Genomic DNA, 16582 nt, shown 5'->3' on the forward strand with positions numbered 1-16582 from the left:
AATAACTTAAGTGTTCATGCTTCCTTTCAAAAAAAAATCACGTTGCTATTTTTTGTTATTTGATTAATTTTATTTGATTAATTTCATTAGCATCATGTGGTAAAAAAATAAAGTTTTAAGAGCAAATTTTATGACAAAATCATGATACTTAAAGAGTTTTGGAATACAATTTTAATGTTTTTGTATTTGGAAGATTTAGAAGGAGAGAAACAAAAGAATCTTCAAATATGAAAAAACAGACTATTTGGACTTAACTTTTCTTTACCTTACAAGCGGCATTCTTTAGAATTCTTTGTTAGACATTAATATCACTACTTTCAGCTGAAAGTCTTACAGTCCGTTTTTTGTCTTTCACATTTTATGGGGTCGTTCTACTGTACCACTTAGGCTTTGGTACCACTGGCATTCACAACCGTTGGATTATTTTCTGATTAATTTCCTCTGTTGATTACATGACCGGTTATGTTTTCAGGTGGTGACATACGCAAATCACAGTCACAATTATGCCTCTGCTCTAAGAATAAACTTCACCACTAAGAAGAACTATTTCCATTCCTCCACAACTTCAACCGTTACCTCCTCCGATTCAATGTATTCATGGTGAAAATCAACCTCCAAAATACGCTCCCGTATCCTCTCCCTCTCTTCTCTCCTCTCATGAGATTCTCACTCTCCCTTCTCCCTTTCTTCACTAGCCGACTCCGATCGTCCCGCCCATCTCATTCCTCCCTTTAGTTCTCTCAAAACTGTACACTGATAACACTTGGAACAGGTACCTAAACACTTTTTTTTAATTTTTCAATTAGTTTTTTGATGTCATTGTAGTTCAGATTTTGAAATTTCTTTGATTTTCAGCATAATTTAAATGTTGGGTAATGACTCTTTTTTGTTTCTTGAGTTTTCTATCTCGGTTATGAGATTTTTCTGATTAATTTCATCCATTGTATTCAGCTGGTGACATACTTAATTTTCTTAATTGTTTTGATATTGTTACCTTTCAAGTTCCTTATCTTTATTGCGGAAACCGTTTGTGCGATGTGTAAGATCTCAGCTTTGATTCAGTGTAGAAATTTGAACCTACTGTAGGATCTAAATTCGTAAATTACCAATTGGAATCATATTGAACCATCAAAAGGTTCTTAGCAATATAGTATTCAGTTTCTTTTATAGGTTTGATAGTTTATTGTGTTGCTGCAAATGGTATGATTTGTACTAGAAGCATGTGGTCATATTTTAGTGGGAAAATTTGATCACTGTTGATAAATTGCTTTAGTGTCCATTGATTTTGTGCCTCTTGAGAAGTCATTTCTATATATTGTCTATAGCAGGAAGGGGAAGGTGCCGCTGCATCCGAGGAAACTAAGAAGAGCAACCACGTTCTAAGGAAGCTTAATTTCGAGATTGTAAGCGTCGATTTAGGGTCGTTCTACTGTAAGTGATGATAAGGATCATCATCCCTCCCATCTCATTTCTCTCTTCAAACTCTGTCAATTTCTTTACGAAACGTTTCTATTACAGAGATTAAATAAGATGTTAAAATAATGCTGCGCTGGTGATCAAAAGCTATAGCCATGAGTTAATTGTGCACCCTATTCTAGAAGAGTCTTATAAAATTAGGTACTTTCTTTTTTGGTTGTCTTTAATGTATGTTCTACATAATTATTTTGATTACAGAACCTTGTGCCTAGGTATACCGTTGCACTTTGTTGAAATAAAAATTGATTTAGGGAAGGGAACAAAAAGCACATATCAGAAAAGGATGCGGCCGAGGTTGATAAACGGTTAGAGAGCTTTGATTGTCTTGTTGTTGGACCTGGCTCTGGAAGGGACCCGTTTCTTCTGGTGTGCTTTTTCTTTACTTAGTTCAAATTTCTATATGAAATTGCCTGTGACTGTTAATTCCAAATATCCAACTGAGTTTTGCTCAAGCCATGTAGTTATAGTTAATTGTTTATTATGGGAGCCTTTTCTACTTCTTAGTACGTTGGGAAGTAAATCAATCATTTTTAAAGCAATCCCTTTTTTTGTTACAACAGACTTGAAGCAAATTTAATTTCCTTTTTAAATTAATTTGCAGACTTGACTAGTTATAGATTCTTGACAGAACCCTGCTGTGCTTTCTTATAATGCTTCCTACAATTCTGATTTCTCATTTAATTTGATGCATCAATTCTGCATATAAGAAAATGCATAGTGTTTTAACATGAAATTTCATATACAGACATAATTGTCCTCTTATCTATCTCTCTGCTTGCAATCATTTGTGTTTGGTCCATTTACCATAGGTTCCTGGATATGCAAATTAATTTCAGTTATGACAATTATAAAATGTTACTTGACAGGGTCACTTAACTAGTTATTATTTGTCATACTTAACTACAATATACTATTCTTCGGTTTACTGAGGTTCCTCCATTTAGGCTAACGATATAAAATTGACTAGTTATTAATTAAGATTTTTTAATAAAAGTGAATTTAGGTCAATGTATGATGTAATAATTTATACTAGTTAGTGGTATGATCTTGTTGTACCTCGAGCTAGGATTGATTAGGTTCAAATCAAACCTTTTTTTTTTAATTCAAATTGAACTAGTCTAAATATACAAGGTTATATAAAAATTTCAAACCGAACTGACCCATTTTTTTGTGGATTGATTTTGTTATTTGTTCCCTTTGCTAAATGCAGGTTGGTTTTGTAAAACAAAACACAAGTTGCATCTGAAATATCATGCATTAGTGAATGAAGATGCTACATGAGCAGCACTGTGAATATGGAAATTGTGCTTTAAGTTATGTAAGTAACAAAATTAGTTGTTGCCCTAACTTATTGTAATGAAGTGCTTTAATCTTATTTGTGGGTTTTTGACATGAGTTCGCTTCTTTGTTTGGGCATTTTAGAAATAATGAGAAGGTCCCATTGTTGTGCTTCTCTGTTTTCTTTTCTTATGCTGGGACGTTGGTATCAGTAAACCTATTGCATTATAGTGCATTTAAATGCCTTCTGATTCATTATGTACTTGTTTACAAAAATACTGCAAAAACATTATATGCGGCAAACTTTTTCTTTAAAATTTTGAACCAGTTTGGTCCTCTATTATCGGATGTAAGTCTCTTGTAATATATTCGCACATGAAAGCCTAATTTGTTGTTCAAATAATTTAAGGCCTTGTACATCCTGAACTGGATATTTATTACATTTATATACATATTTATACATTAAATACGTATGTAAACTGCATTTAACTTGATGATTTTGATAAAAGAGAAAAACAAATGGATTTATTATTGTTCTTATTCTTTTCACATGTGATTTACTATTGTTCTTATTTATACATTAAAACGTATGTAAACTGCATCTAACATGATGATTTTGATAAAACAGAAAAACAGTTGGTTTTCAACATAAATAGTGTTGGTTTTTCAACATAAATAGTGTTGGTTTAATTCTGAGATTATCTATTGTTGTCTGTTGTCTTTTGCTTTTCTCGGTTGTCTTTTGCTTGAATAGTTAAAATGGATTTTTGAACTTTAGCGATTATTTTCTGGTACCAAAATACCCATATACAGATTTGGTGCCCAATTAATCATCAGGAATGGCCTGTTTGAGGGGTTTTCAGACATCTGTGAAGAACAAAATATGTTGATTATCGTAAATAATTTATGTATAAATAGAAATTTAAGCAATGGAACATCAAATTTTAATTGTTTATATCTCAATGCAGGAAAGGTCAAGATGCGTCACCAGAGCAAAAACAAAGCAGTACTCTTTGATTCAACTGGTTTCCATGGAATGATGTGATTCACAGTTTGCATGTGAAATCATATGACAAACTGATCAGGCACTAACCTTAGTTCTTTAGCTCAATTTGTCTGTAGCGACAAAATTATGTTCTTCAGCGATATTTATTTATTATTTAATTTTTTTAGTATCAAACATTCTCAATTGTACGTTCTCTTTCTATTTATTTATTCTTTTTACAAATGGGAGATAAGGTTTGAACTTGGAAATTCCGTGTTTGTACATAATATCTCTACTAACATTAGATTATTCTAAACTCGTGTCTGGTTTGTTCCCTTAATGCTCTGTTTGGTGTCACCAACTCATCAAATTAATGGTTTAAGAAACTGAAAATTCTGAAGCAGAAAATGCTGAAATAGAAGACAAAAATATTATCCATGATACAAGATAATTTCAATATTATCCATGATACAAAAATATTATCTATTTACCTTCTTTTCTTAAACAGAAGATTTCAAAAATAAAAAATGTTGAATTTTTTAAGAGCTTTCCTAAAATTCAATGTCAAACTCTCCCTGATGTCTTAAGTGTACTGTGTACCCAAATCCAGAAATATTGTTTTGATCATGCATAACCATACTATCACAACTAAATCACCAAGGTACAACGTGATTTATAGCATCTATGTTAGAAAAAGTTTAGTTAGCATATGTATCTGGATCGCAAGTTTGCATTTTCTTAAACACTTTGGAACAGATCATATTCAGCTTTTGAAATCTGCAAATTTCAACAATAGCAGCAGTAATGATTTAATCAAGATAAAATAAATATTGAAATACTTGAAGTGTTTGTCGCTCAAACATTTTTGCATATCTAATCGGAAGATGAATCTAAACATGGTTTCCTTGAGATTGGTAATATAAATAATAGCATCATCACTTGGACCTCATTATTCTAAAGAGGGCCAAAAAAAGTTCAACTACTTGGGAGATAAAAGGAAAAATATAAGGAAAAATAACAGTATGTGCCAGGAAGAAGAACATCAATAACATCCCGCATAAAAGTGCTCCTAACTTGCTGGCACATTAACATCAAATTCTGGCATGTATCTTTCAATACTTCCCTTCCTTATTTACCTGAAAAAATAAATCCATGTAACTCGAACTCGCAACAGAAAAGAGTAGTGAAATTTCTGCATAATCAGTTAAAAGATTGAACTCTTGATAAGGATGCAGCCTGAAAATCAGTTAAAATCTGCTTAAGGCTAATGTAGATAATGTGTTACATAAAACCTGCTAGTCAGAGGCTAAGATTACCTGTTGTTTGAACTCGAATATTAACTCGAGCATCCGAGGGATGACGAATGCTGCATCCACATAATGATACCCTTGGACTGCAAATCAACATAGTAATTTGCTTAGAACATCGAAAAAACGGTTATTTTCACAGGCAAAACAAATACCAATGACTTACAAATAAAAAGAATACAAAAAGCTAAAGTCATTGAAGTAGCAAGGACACTTGTTCAATCAACATTCGCAATTTCTAAAATATGCCGGAAACTTAGCAATTCAGACATGAAACTTTAATTTTAAAATAGAAAACCTTAAAATAATACCATTTCGCCAGTCCTATAGTTCTCGTGCTACATATGAAACATAATAAAACGCATATAGAGATGTTCGCTTTGGTATCTCAATTCTACCAATAGAAGTCATACTTTAATCATGTAATTCAAAAATCCAATTCAAATACAGCCCAGAAAATTAATTATCTCCTGATCTCCTCCATGTTGAAAGACAAATTATACAAGTAAATTGCAATTAGTTTATTCATCACAGTTGGAACTTGCTACCAAATTATTTCCTGGCATTATATCTTGTAAAAATAGGGGTAAGTTGATAGATTTGATGGACAATTTTATAAATTAGTAAGGATTGTTGTTGATAGGAAGGGTTATTAAAATGTTTACTGAAAAAGCTAACATTCATAACATGATTTCAATCACCTCATTAGGTCAAGTAGTTGGCATCTTAAAAATTATAATTGAAAGAAGAGAAAAATTGAAATACCATACCTTTTTTTCTTTAATTCAATTTCAATCAAAAAAAAAAAAGCAAACCTGGGAGAGTAAGCTAGAGAAGAAGAAACGAAGCAGAAAAGAAGCGAGGAAAAACAATTCAAAAAAAATCAGAGAAAATGTTTTAAAAAAATAATTAAATAAAAAAAGATAAAATTACCTGCTATATGAGGTTATAGCAGGCGAATGACATAAATGGTAAGTGGTACCGTATAACTAGCCAACTTTAACATTTGCTCATTAAACCATTTTCCTAAAACGTTTTCTTTCTTCTTTCTTAATTTTCTTCCCTAAACTTAACCTAACAATTTGGAAATCTCTTTTCTTTTCTAGATCAATCTCAAGGTGGAAAACAAGAGAGGAATTTTACAATCTAAACTCGAAAAAAGCCAGACTTTCTCTTATCTTAGGCAAACAAATAGCGGATGAAACATACCCACTTGGAAAATCGCTCTCAAACAAACATATTGTTGAGTTAGCTTCAAAAGGTGATCAAATGAATGTCGTTTTGACATCTTCTGATGTTTCTGTTGATGGGTTTTGCTTAAACCGATGGGGACACATGGATCCAAAGCCGACAACTCTAAGGGTAAGAATTCTGAAACATGTCTTCACACGGTATGTAGAATACTGTCTAATCATTCGTTTATTGTCTATTTTCATGTTTTCTAATGAATAGTTATGTCACATGTAGGTTGGTCGATCATGAAGGTTTGGTCACCTTGGTTTGGCTGTGAATTTGATTACTTATGAAGACCACTTTAACTTGTATGATCTGTCTTCCCCTTCGAGCTTGCTTTTGCACGAACATTAGTTGTTATTTATATCTAATGGTGTGTTACTTTCCAACAGGTATAGGATTGAGCAAGAACTTGTGACTGAGATTAAGCAAATTCCTCCACATATTGATCAGGCAATTTATTGCCGGTAATTTGTGGTAGAATTCTTGTCCTTAATTCAACAATTGCGAGTAGCGAGAACGAGTAGCAATGGTAAGTGAATAGCATTAAAGTGACTCCACTGTAGACTTGTCATCTTATTACTTGCTGAGATGGTTAAACACACGAGCTGCATGTTTCTGTCTTTCTGATATCAATTCATGTTTAAGCTTATGGGGATTACGTGGTGTTTATAGCCCTATAGAATCACTGCCTTTTTGTGTTATTGCATTTTATGTTTATATCTTTGATTCTTTGTTATATTTTATGTTCATTTCTCATTAAAGATGATGCATTTATGAAATAGTTTTTCTAAAAATAAATTAAAGAAAAAATCAATCTCAGAATGGTTTTATTAGGGAAAACCATTACCTCTTTAACTGGTATGCTCATCTTTAAAACTTTTAGCCAACATTACATTTACTACCTTAAACATCGCAACTATTTATGCTTGCACTTTCACCAATGTTGGACACATTAAATCAATGTGAGAGTGGCATCTATTTTTTATGGCCTACTGGGCACATCTTCCATGATTTAAGATTCACCTCAAAGGCTGATAATTTGAGTGTGGGCTTCATTTGATCTAACTTGCAATGTCGTTTTATATTATGCATGTTCTTCGTTCAATCTATGAATTTCATGAATAGGTAGGTAATGATTATGTCATGGGCTATACGTAGATTCTTGGGACAGGCATGTTTGCCAAAATGTGGGACGTTACGGTAGAGCATGCTCGGACATGTGTACTTGATAAGAGACTATACTTGCATTTTGCTCCCAGTTCTCAACAAAAAAGTGGAGTGGTCTTTAATGTCGTGGGACAACTAACCGGACTACTCTCAGACTGCCAATATGTTCCTATTGATAAGCTGGCGGAACCTGAAAAGGCATACTTCTCTTACAACTCTAAATTTGGCTTTTAAAGATTTTATGAATGAATTATATGTCCATTATTATATATAATATGGTATTGGAATCATGTGAGTCGAAGGAGTATTGACTGTATATGCTGAAAATGAGGTATGTGAACTGCATTACATGGATAAGCAAATGAAATTGTAATGGGTGACAAGTTTTGCTAATTTGGAAGTTTGAGAGGGATTGCGAGGTGGATTATGACTAAAAGTAATGCATGGAGGATATATGCTTTTCTCACAACAATTTATGTTTATTCGAAGAAATTTTATATGCTTTGTTTATGTAATGTGAATTTTCTTACCTTTTCATTTCTTAGGTTGGGTTGTTGGGCATGGGAAGGACTTTTCAAAGAGACCTCAATCGAATTGCAGAAGTTGCAGATACATCCTCATCAGAGGGTTTGATCTATGTTCTGACAGGTATAATTTTCTATCAAAATAGAAATGAAACTTAGTTCATTCAGTGTTCATTCGTCATTTGGATATCAGTGAGATTCTATTAAGAATCCTGGTTCTTTTGTACTTCATTTTTTATTTTGTGCCATATGCTTTAAGTTTTATGATTTGTATGTAGGAGCCACATAGTGCTTAAAGATAAATGTTAAAAAGGACATGACCTTTACTTTCTGAACTGCTGCACTTCCTGAATTTATTAGGAGCATTGCACTTTTGATTATTTTGTTGACAATTTGTTACTTGGAGAAGGAAGCTAGTTTTGCTGCCAAGTGTTTTCCGGGTAACTGAAAATTACTACTGATAGGGGAAAGAATATAGTGCTTTGTTTCTTTTTAATTGATAATTTTAAGTTGGCAGGGACTAAGGAATTTGTTATAATGTTTGTGTGAGGTAAATGATAAGATAAAAGGGCAGTTATATTAAAAGTAGTACCTTTTTGTTTGATTTGAAGCTTAGGATGGAGCAGAATAGTGCACATTTGATATGATAGAAGTTTCTTATTAAGATTCATTCTCAGAATTTCCTCCCCAGATTTAGTTCTACTATTGGACTTATGATGGGTCATTAGGTTTATCTTTTGTCATGTTCTTTTCTGCCATATAGTTATTTTTCAAAATTGAAACTTTTAGTGGGAGACGAGTGCGAGACACGGTGTTTAATTATCTGTTCTAACTTCTGAATTTTATTTCTCGGTGTAAGCAATGGAACATTATAATCACAAGCATAATTGACTACACTTATGGCATTCTTCTTAAGCCCTTCCTCATCACAATGCTAGTTTACTCTTAAAACAATGAGTTGGAATTAGTAGCTTTTCAATTCATTTCATTCTACTTGGAGTTCATGTATCTCAGTAAAACTGCTTTATTGTGGCTTGTATGGCACCTGAGTTCATCAATGTAGCTAAAACTTTGATTCAATTGGGTGCTGATGTCAATGCTCTTGAGGTTTCGTTGATCTTAGTGAGTTTTAATTTTTGTTGAATGTAATGGGTTTTAGTTTTCTCTTATATTTCAGCAAATGCTCTTGTGAGAAATGATACTGCACTTGATGTTGCTAGAATAAAGGAACATACCACTGTTGTTCGTGCTATTGAGGTAAGCTTGACCGGCTTGAATGTTTTGATTTGTTTTTTAAAAAAATAAATAAATGTAGGATTTGTTTATAGACAGTCTTATTTTTTTTACTAATTTTGTTTTGAGAATCATATTTGCTTATTGATTCTCTTCTGGTTTGCAGTTGTCCTTCCGAATGTGGACAGATCAAATACAGGAAACAATTAACTGTAAGAAACACGGAGATGCTGCATTTTGAACTAAAGACTTTGCTACAGCCATTGATAATTATACACAAGTAAGTTGTTTTATGACGGTTATTCTTCATCATATTTTCAGTTAAAACTAAACAAAGTTGCACATTGCTGGCTGATTGGTTCTTCATGCTTTTATGCCTCTATTGTTCTCTATGTGGAGCATATAACATGAGTTTTTGAAATTTTCAAAGCCGAAGCTAATCAGTTGGTTCAGTTGGTGTTTTTGGTGCAGTTTAAAAGTACGCTAAATCAAACTGAAAAACCAAATATCTTTTAATGTCAAACTGATGTGAACAAAATTTATCTGCTATGTTTACTTATCTACTTTTAACTGAGTATGCATCTTCTGAAATTTCACTACTACACAAGATTTACTTAGTTGTAATGGGGAAGGTGGAAGGTGCCGGCAGTGCTGATCAGCAGGGTGCGGGTGTAAGTGGAGATGGGAAAGTTTCTGCTGATGGTAGTGGAGGGAATGGAAGAGATTCTTCATATTAAAGATATGATATTCAACAAGCTGCTAGATGGATTGAGCAAGTTCTTCCTTTTTCTTTGCTTCTATTGGTTGTTTTCATTCAGCATTTGCAAGGTACTAATCTATTTATATCTTGCTATTGAAAGTTTAAAATTCTTAAAATTGTCTCTTTGTTGCTGTAGTTGTTGCCTTTTTTTGTCATGCTTGATTAGCGATGAACTCTTAAACATCAGAACTGAGGTTGTACTGGTGTTGATCCCTTCATCTAATTTTCAGATTAATTCCATTTGCACCATATACATAACAAAGCTTTGTCCTTTTTCTAATTCGTTATCGTCTTTTCATAAATTTTGGGTGCATATTAGATCATAAATGGGTCAAATTCGATTTCAATCTTTTTAAAGCTTGTATTTCATAGCCATATCAGTAAGTCGATTTTCTGAATTTCATAAATATATATAGTAGAAACATCTAAAACATAGATAATTTTATTAAGCTAAATTTAAAATATTCAAACTGTCGACCATTAAATCAATCATACATGAGATCTCTTAGTCGTATTCAATTTCACACAAAATACAATCAACAAAATCAGTGAGAAAATATAATTCGGAATTGTTTTGAATAGCTTTTTTTGAGTGAGCAACATTTTGACAAAACGCTCGTACTGGCTCCTTGGGAAAGTTAAATACTTTAAATTTAGAATTTGCAGTAACACCTCTCAACACCATATTTGAGAAATAAGGAATTCTGTTGCCATTATTTTTCCACTCTCTCTTCAATAAGTTTAGTCCTTGTTTGTTTAGTGAAATCAAGGCAACACCTAGAGCATACATACTCGGAGCGAATCCTCCTTCAACTGACTTTTTAATTTCAGCCACATCATGGTTTTCTTTGTTGAAAAATTGTCTACATCCATTAAAATATAATGTCATAGGATTGTTAGTTTTACCACACATGACGAACAACTTCTCAATTTTCCCTTTATCTTTGTAGGAGTAGTAGTTCTTGTTGAGTAGACTCAGTAGATCTAGCTTTTGTAAAATGTATTGCTCCGATGCTATTTGATTGAATAGGCGACATGTTGAAAATACAACAAGATTTTGCCAAAAGGTGGAAATACAGCAGAGCTGACATCTAAGTACCGTCCAAGGAAGGAGATATGAGATTCTGTTGTAAAGGTGGCAAACTCCGAAATATGCAAAAATGAAGGGGTTTTGCAAGGGAGGAGATTCTTCAGTGATTAAAAGTTTGCTTGTAGATTAATTAATTATAGTGTCAGGATATGATTTTGAGTCGAGTCAACAAGATTTTGTAGCATCTAATTGTGCTGGAACTTTTTTTCTGAGTGATTTTAATTGAGAGAACAGCTTCACAACAAAAAGAAACGAGGAAAATATTGTTATCTGGGTAAATTTCGTTTTCAAATTTCAAGTAGAATTAGTTTCTTATTATTCAAATTCAAAAAGAGTTACTTATTTGAATTTGAATCAAATAGCTAAATATTGTTTTTTTTATTTATCTTCAATCTTTATCATCTATACTATATATAAAAGCAGGGATGGGAGGGACATGGAAATTTACTGAATAACCCTTTTCAGTTTACTACTAAATAAAAGTTTTATAGTAATTAACTAATTAGTTATTTAATTAATCATTATTGTAATTAAAATCCTAATTAGAATAGATAGCTAAATTATCTTCAATTTAGCTTTTAGTATGTAAAAAATAACTAAATTGTTTCCAAATTAGTAGGAATATATATCTTTTAATTTGATTGAAATACAAAATTAAAATACTGTATTTGGTTAAGATATTATTATTTAAATTTCTATCTTATTATTATTAAAGATATTATTAATAAAATTAAGTTAATTATTTGATTATGGTTATTAGAAAACCAAAAAAAGAACAAATTTAGTATGAAAAAAATTTAATAACCAAATATATTATATTTATTTTTACAAAAATTCTTAACTAATTTAATATTAATTATAAATAAAAAATTGATATAACTATAATAAATTTACTAATATGTTAATTGACGAGTTACGTTACGAGTCACGTGCATAACACGTAATGCGAAACTAGTTTAGATAAATATCTTTTCATTGACTAATTCAAATTTAATTTAAAATCTTTTTAAATTGAAACCGAGCTAATATCAGCTTTATTTTTTTGAAATTGATTTTTATAATTACTCTAACCGGCATAAATTGAATCAGACTGTTTTTTCGAATCTGATTAAATTAAATTTATTTTGATGCAATTATTAAATATTGGTTTAGATATATATGAGTAGAAAGTATGATTTTTAAAAATCCCGACAAATGAAGTTTTGAGTTTCATTAGGTTTCGCGATAGCGGATTATTCATTGATCTTAGTCTTGACCGATACATATATATACATAATAATGTTAAATGAAAAAAGGGTCATATATATATAGCAGCGTGGATCGATGATGTTGATTATTGAGATTTTGAGCGTTTTAAGATCGATGATGTTGATGATTGAGGTTTTTAACCCTAAATTCTAACCCTGACCCTAAACCCTAATACTGATCTCTAAATAATTTTATTATAAATGTTATTTGTACAAAATTGAAATCGAAAGTGTTAAAGAGTTAATTTTAACCCTCTAAACTTTAAATTAATAACACAGTTGCCCAAGGGTAAAAGTGAATATTTAACCACTTAAGTAATCTTACAAGCCTATTATCTTAGTAATATCGATAAATAAATATTGATAATCATTAATATAGCGTTTGTTTCGAGTTTCAATAACTTAGTTGCTCAAGGACCAAAGTGAACATTTAACTACTTAAGTAATTTTACAAGCCTATTATCTTATTATGTTTTGAGAGTTTCAAGATCGATGATGTTGATAATTGAGATTTTGAGCGTTTCAAGATCGATAATCTTGATAATTGATGTTTTTAACCCTAAATTCTAAACCCTGACCCTATACCTTAAACCCTAATACTGAACTCTGAATAATTATATTATAAATGTTATTTTTACAAATTTGAAATCGAAAGTGTTAAATAATTTTAACCCCCTAAACTTTAAATTAATAACACAGTTGCCAAAGGGTCAAAGTGAATATTTAACCACTTAAGTAATCTTACAAGCCTATTATCTTAGTAAAATCGATAAATAAATATTGATAATCATTAATATAGCGTTTGTTTCGAGTTTCAATCACTTAGTTGCCCAAGGGTCAAAGTGTACATTTAACTAATCCATCCGTCCCAATAGAGTTGTTCACTTTGCCTTTATCACACATTTTAAGAAAACATAATTATTATGGAACTTATAAATTTTTCCCTACTTTCATTTTTGGAAGCAGATACCAAATGCATCTTTCACTGTATTATCAGAAAGGTTACATGAATGATGGTAAAAAATGGGGCATCAATGATAAATTATGTTACACGGAACGGAAACGAAAAAACAACAGTTTTTACAAGAATATGTTACAATTATAAAATACTGGAGTTTCATAAGCATTTTCATAACTGAATTTTCATAATTGAATTTATAGACTTGTTAGATTTATTTGACATTTGTTGATTATAATGGTCAAATCTGCAAAGGCGTTGCACACAGATAAAAAAAAATCATAAAGCCATTGAACCTGTTGAATTCCAAATTGAGATTTGACAAATGATTTGAAATAAAAACTGTGCAATTGGGTCTTTGAAATATTTTTATTTACAAGAAACCTGTATTCTCTTCAAATTACATGATATGAAGATCCTAGCAGCCAAAAAATTATCATATTCGGCATTTAAAGCCAAAAATAAGGACACCACGGTCAGGGTTACAATTTCATCAAGAAACCTTGATGCTGCCCGTCTCGATAACAAATTTCAGGCAACCAGTTTATCTCAGTTCTATTAGCGTCTCTCATCAGTTTTTCAAGCAACTCTCCAATGGGTATTTCGTCATCACCATATTTTTTGAACTGCCGCTTGAAATTCAGTTTCAAACCTGATTGGAAATTGAAAACATAAGCAGTTAGTCTTCTTCTATGTTTACCAGAGTTTACAAAATGAAAAACTTTTGGCAACCTTCCGCAAGGGCGAGTCGACCTTTGCATTTGAGAGAACATGAATTCTCGGAGGAACCTTTTGAACGACAATAGGATAAATGATATATCTACTGCAAATGACTATATATATCACAGAAGTAACACAAAATAGGTGAAAAATTGTACAAATGTTTTTCATCGGCAAAATTTTTTCTGGAAACTCATACTTTAAAGTTCTCTAAAAAAGAAAAGAAATATATAATTCTTAGCATGACCGTATATCGGAGTTGACGTGTCCAAACTCAATTTGTGAAGACTCCTGATATGAGCTATGTTGTTTTGAAGAAAAAAAAGAGTTTTCTTTAGATTTCAAATCAGTACTGGATGATAGAATGGACTCACTGGATGAATCTTGCAGTCTTTCACCCAAATTGTTTTTACTAAAGAACATTCTGCAAGAGAGATTACAATGTACACAAATCATCAGGAACATGGAATTAACAGCTTTAGACTAAATACAACTATAATTAGTATATAAGCATATTAATCAATTTTCTCGAAGCACTTAGAATGCTGACCAAGTTCAAACGAGAAAGAAATGATGATCAGAGCGCCATATTATTGCGAATTTGAAACGGCAAACTAGCATATAACTTCATTTTTCATTACCTGTTAAGGGGAGTCGCTGCAAAAAGATTAAACAAGCCATCTGGCTGCAAGTTCTTAAGCTGTTGTTGCTGATTTTGGGCAATGGTGACATTGTTGGATGCACCGCTGCCCTTGAGCCCCACCATTGATGATGACACGGAGCATAATGTAGCATTTGGTGTCGACTTTGTATTGGTTGTAGTTGTAGCAGCAGCAGAATGGCCAGATTGGCCTTCCACATGCTTTCTTGAACGATGACGGTCTCTGTTCATATGCCGCTCATAGTACTTCTGACAACCGTGTCTCTTGAGCACCACCATTTCTTCCCATCTGTCCTACGGCAACGCCCCGGCTCTGGGTCTGTTGCTCGAGAAACCCAGATGGAAAGCGCCCCATGGCACTAAATTTGCCAAAAAAAAAACATCAATAATTTAATAAAGTCAGAAAAGTTACCAGAGACTTCTTGAGAAAAAAACTAGGATCAGACAACTAGTAAAATGTTATGAGAGAGATACGAGATTGTTATCATTTATCACTGATTTGCTGTTGTTAGTCAGTATGATACATTGGCATATCTATTTTAGAACTTAAGGTATGTTTGTTATGGATCCAACTTTGTCGGACTTTTGGTAAGGAACAAATCCAAACTAATTAAACCAAGAATCCAACTAGAGGGAAACAAACATTGTTCAATTCAGTATGTGTGTCGGTCAATAAAATAAAACCACTTAAGTATAGAGTAATAATCTATATTATCTGAAGTTTCAATATATAAACAATTAATTAGATTACAAGATGTAAGGGACAAAGAACTGAGCTCTTAAAAGAAAGATTTTTTTAGATGATTCAACGACAAAAGTAATAAGAACTGAGGAAAAGAAGGTTAAATGTGTATTTTTTTCCAATGACATACCTGTTAAGAACACTGTTTCAGCAACATGTGCAAGCAGAATACCTGTTAGTCCTGTGATAAATATAGTAACAAAATCCTGTCAAACAAAAAACACTTACAACTTAATCTGAGAGCTTCTACCATTAATTAACCAACATGGAGAATAGAGATACACACCAGTTCTAGCTTTAAGTTCTAACAAATGAATCTCATCAAAATCAGATAATAAGACTTGTAATATATTTCATAATTGCCAATGATAGCTAAAATCAGAGAATTACTGCAAACAATCACAAAATTTAAAATTCTTAAGAAGGATGTACACACTCTCGTCATGTTTGCATACATGTAATACTAACCAATAACATCAAAAACCTAATGATCCACTAAGCAATCAAAATGAGAAATAATAAGTTTACTAAGCAATCAAAATGAGAGGCTATCAAACTTTCCAACTTCAATTTTCTCGGAAATCAGTTGTCTGTGCATTTATCTCCACCCAAACAAAGACTATATAAGTCAACAAAACACTTCAAAATCCTATCTCATAAAATCCCACAAGCCATTTCAAGTATACCAAATCAAATTCTAAAACTTTCGACCAATTCACTCCAATTCTCATTAAACTTGACAACCCAAGTCATCAAATCGAAAAAAGATCCTACCTTTACAAACTTTGGTTAAAAAATTGATAAAAGTTCCACTCCTTGAGCAAGCTGAGCATCAATTCTCGGCAACTAATCAACCGGAGTAGCGATCCTTAAACAAGCTACATGTAAGGGGCATTTTTCCAATCATTATCCCATCTCCACCACCGATGGCGCTGCCGGCGCCACTGGCGCTGCTACCATTCTTGGCCGGCAGCCTGCATCAGCTGCCAAGCCAGTTCCACGGGAGGGTCGAGAACAGCAGGGGACCGGTCGAGAGTAGCACCGGTCCCTCAGTCTTTCGCCGGCGAGGAGGGTCGGCCGACCCTCCCGTGGTTCTGCCACTGCTCCCTATACAAGAACAATGATAAAATGGAGAAATAAAAAATCCCACATTGCTAGTATTAGAAAAACAATAAAGTAACACAGAGTACATAAACAT

The 16582-nt window shown here is 32.4% G+C and overlaps 2 protein-coding genes and 1 long non-coding RNA gene across 13 annotated transcripts; 2 read left to right on the forward strand and 1 right to left on the reverse strand.

Annotated features, from left to right (window-relative positions):
- Nucleotides 1–354: 354 nt before the first annotated feature.
- On the forward strand, nucleotides 355–3943 carry LOC126659932 (uncharacterized). 4 transcript variants are annotated; one of them, XR_007635142.2, is made up of 5 exons: nucleotides 359–772; nucleotides 1329–1431; nucleotides 1519–1842; nucleotides 2687–2794; nucleotides 3723–3943. It is a non-coding gene; the product is annotated as an uncharacterized LOC126659932 (long non-coding RNA). The 4 variants fall into 4 exon arrangements; XR_007635145.2 differs by having other exon boundaries at nucleotides 360–772; nucleotides 1329–1617; nucleotides 1689–1842; XR_007635143.2 differs by having other exon boundaries at nucleotides 355–772; nucleotides 1326–1842.
- A 2096-nt stretch (nucleotides 3944–6039) lies between these two features.
- On the forward strand, nucleotides 6040–11335 carry LOC126661015 (calmodulin-binding protein 60 D-like). Of its 6 annotated transcripts, none has more exons than XR_007635484.2 (9): nucleotides 6041–6408; nucleotides 6514–6587; nucleotides 6672–6811; nucleotides 7441–7647; nucleotides 7995–8097; nucleotides 9151–9230; nucleotides 9373–9486; nucleotides 9839–10034; nucleotides 10917–11335. XR_007635484.2 is itself a non-coding variant. In XM_050354769.2 (8 exons), exons 4-7 carry the CDS (start codon nucleotides 7456–7458, stop codon nucleotides 9445–9447), a joined length of 450 nt encoding a protein of 149 aa, XP_050210726.1. In that variant the 5' UTR covers nucleotides 6040–6408; nucleotides 6514–6587; nucleotides 6672–6811; nucleotides 7408–7455; the 3' UTR covers nucleotides 9448–9486; nucleotides 9839–10246. The 6 variants fall into 6 exon arrangements, 4 of the variants coding, with proteins under 4 accessions (XP_050210726.1, XP_050210724.1, XP_050210725.1 ...); XR_007635485.2 differs by having other exon boundaries at nucleotides 10997–11335; XM_050354769.2 differs by lacking the exon at nucleotides 10917–11335 and having other exon boundaries at nucleotides 6040–6408; nucleotides 7408–7647; nucleotides 9839–10246.
- Nucleotides 11336–13590: 2255 nt separating this feature from the next.
- On the reverse strand, nucleotides 13591–16295 carry LOC126660901 (growth-regulating factor 6-like). Of its 3 annotated transcripts, none has more exons than XM_050354611.2 (5): nucleotides 16159–16295; nucleotides 15515–15590; nucleotides 14623–15001; nucleotides 14356–14405; nucleotides 13591–13913 (listed from the first exon to the last, which is right to left on the reverse strand). In XM_050354611.2, exons 3-5 carry the CDS (start codon nucleotides 14919–14921, stop codon nucleotides 13744–13746), a joined length of 519 nt encoding a protein of 172 aa, XP_050210568.1. In that variant the 5' UTR covers nucleotides 14922–15001; nucleotides 15515–15590; nucleotides 16159–16295; the 3' UTR covers nucleotides 13591–13743. The 3 variants fall into 3 exon arrangements, 2 of the variants coding, with proteins under 2 accessions (XP_050210568.1, XP_050210569.1); XM_050354612.2 differs by having other exon boundaries at nucleotides 15515–15565; nucleotides 16159–16250; XR_007635461.2 differs by having other exon boundaries at nucleotides 13801–13913; nucleotides 13994–14405.
- Between the last annotated feature and the right edge of the window lie 287 nt (nucleotides 16296–16582).

The sequence above is a fragment of the Mercurialis annua genome, linkage group LG8 (genome assembly GCF_937616625.2).
Source record: "Mercurialis annua linkage group LG8, ddMerAnnu1.2, whole genome shotgun sequence".
NCBI classification, from domain to species: Eukaryota; Viridiplantae; Streptophyta; class Magnoliopsida; order Malpighiales; family Euphorbiaceae; genus Mercurialis; species Mercurialis annua.

Excerpts from the sequence above, each read along its gene's own strand:
- LOC126661015 (XM_050354767.2), top strand. Across the intron at positions 8,098-9,150 it reads TTTGATCTATGTTCTGACAG|CAAATGCTCTTGTGAGAAAT; the intron begins GTATAATTTTCT and ends CTTATATTTCAG. Across the intron at positions 9,231-9,372 it reads CTGTTGTTCGTGCTATTGAG|TTGTCCTTCCGAATGTGGAC; the intron begins GTAAGCTTGACC and ends TCTGGTTTGCAG.
- LOC126660901 (XM_050354611.2), bottom strand. The coding sequence starts at position 14,921 with ATGGTGGTGCTCAAGAGACACGGTTGTCAGAAGTACTATGAGCGGCAT. Across the intron at positions 14,406-14,622 it reads GCAGCGACTCCCCTTAACAG|AATGTTCTTTAGTAAAAACA; the intron begins GTAATGAAAAAT and ends TCTCTCTTGCAG. Across the intron at positions 13,914-14,355 it reads AAGACTGCAAGATTCATCCA|GTTTGAAACTGAATTTCAAG; the intron begins GTGAGTCCATTC and ends ATTTCCAATCAG.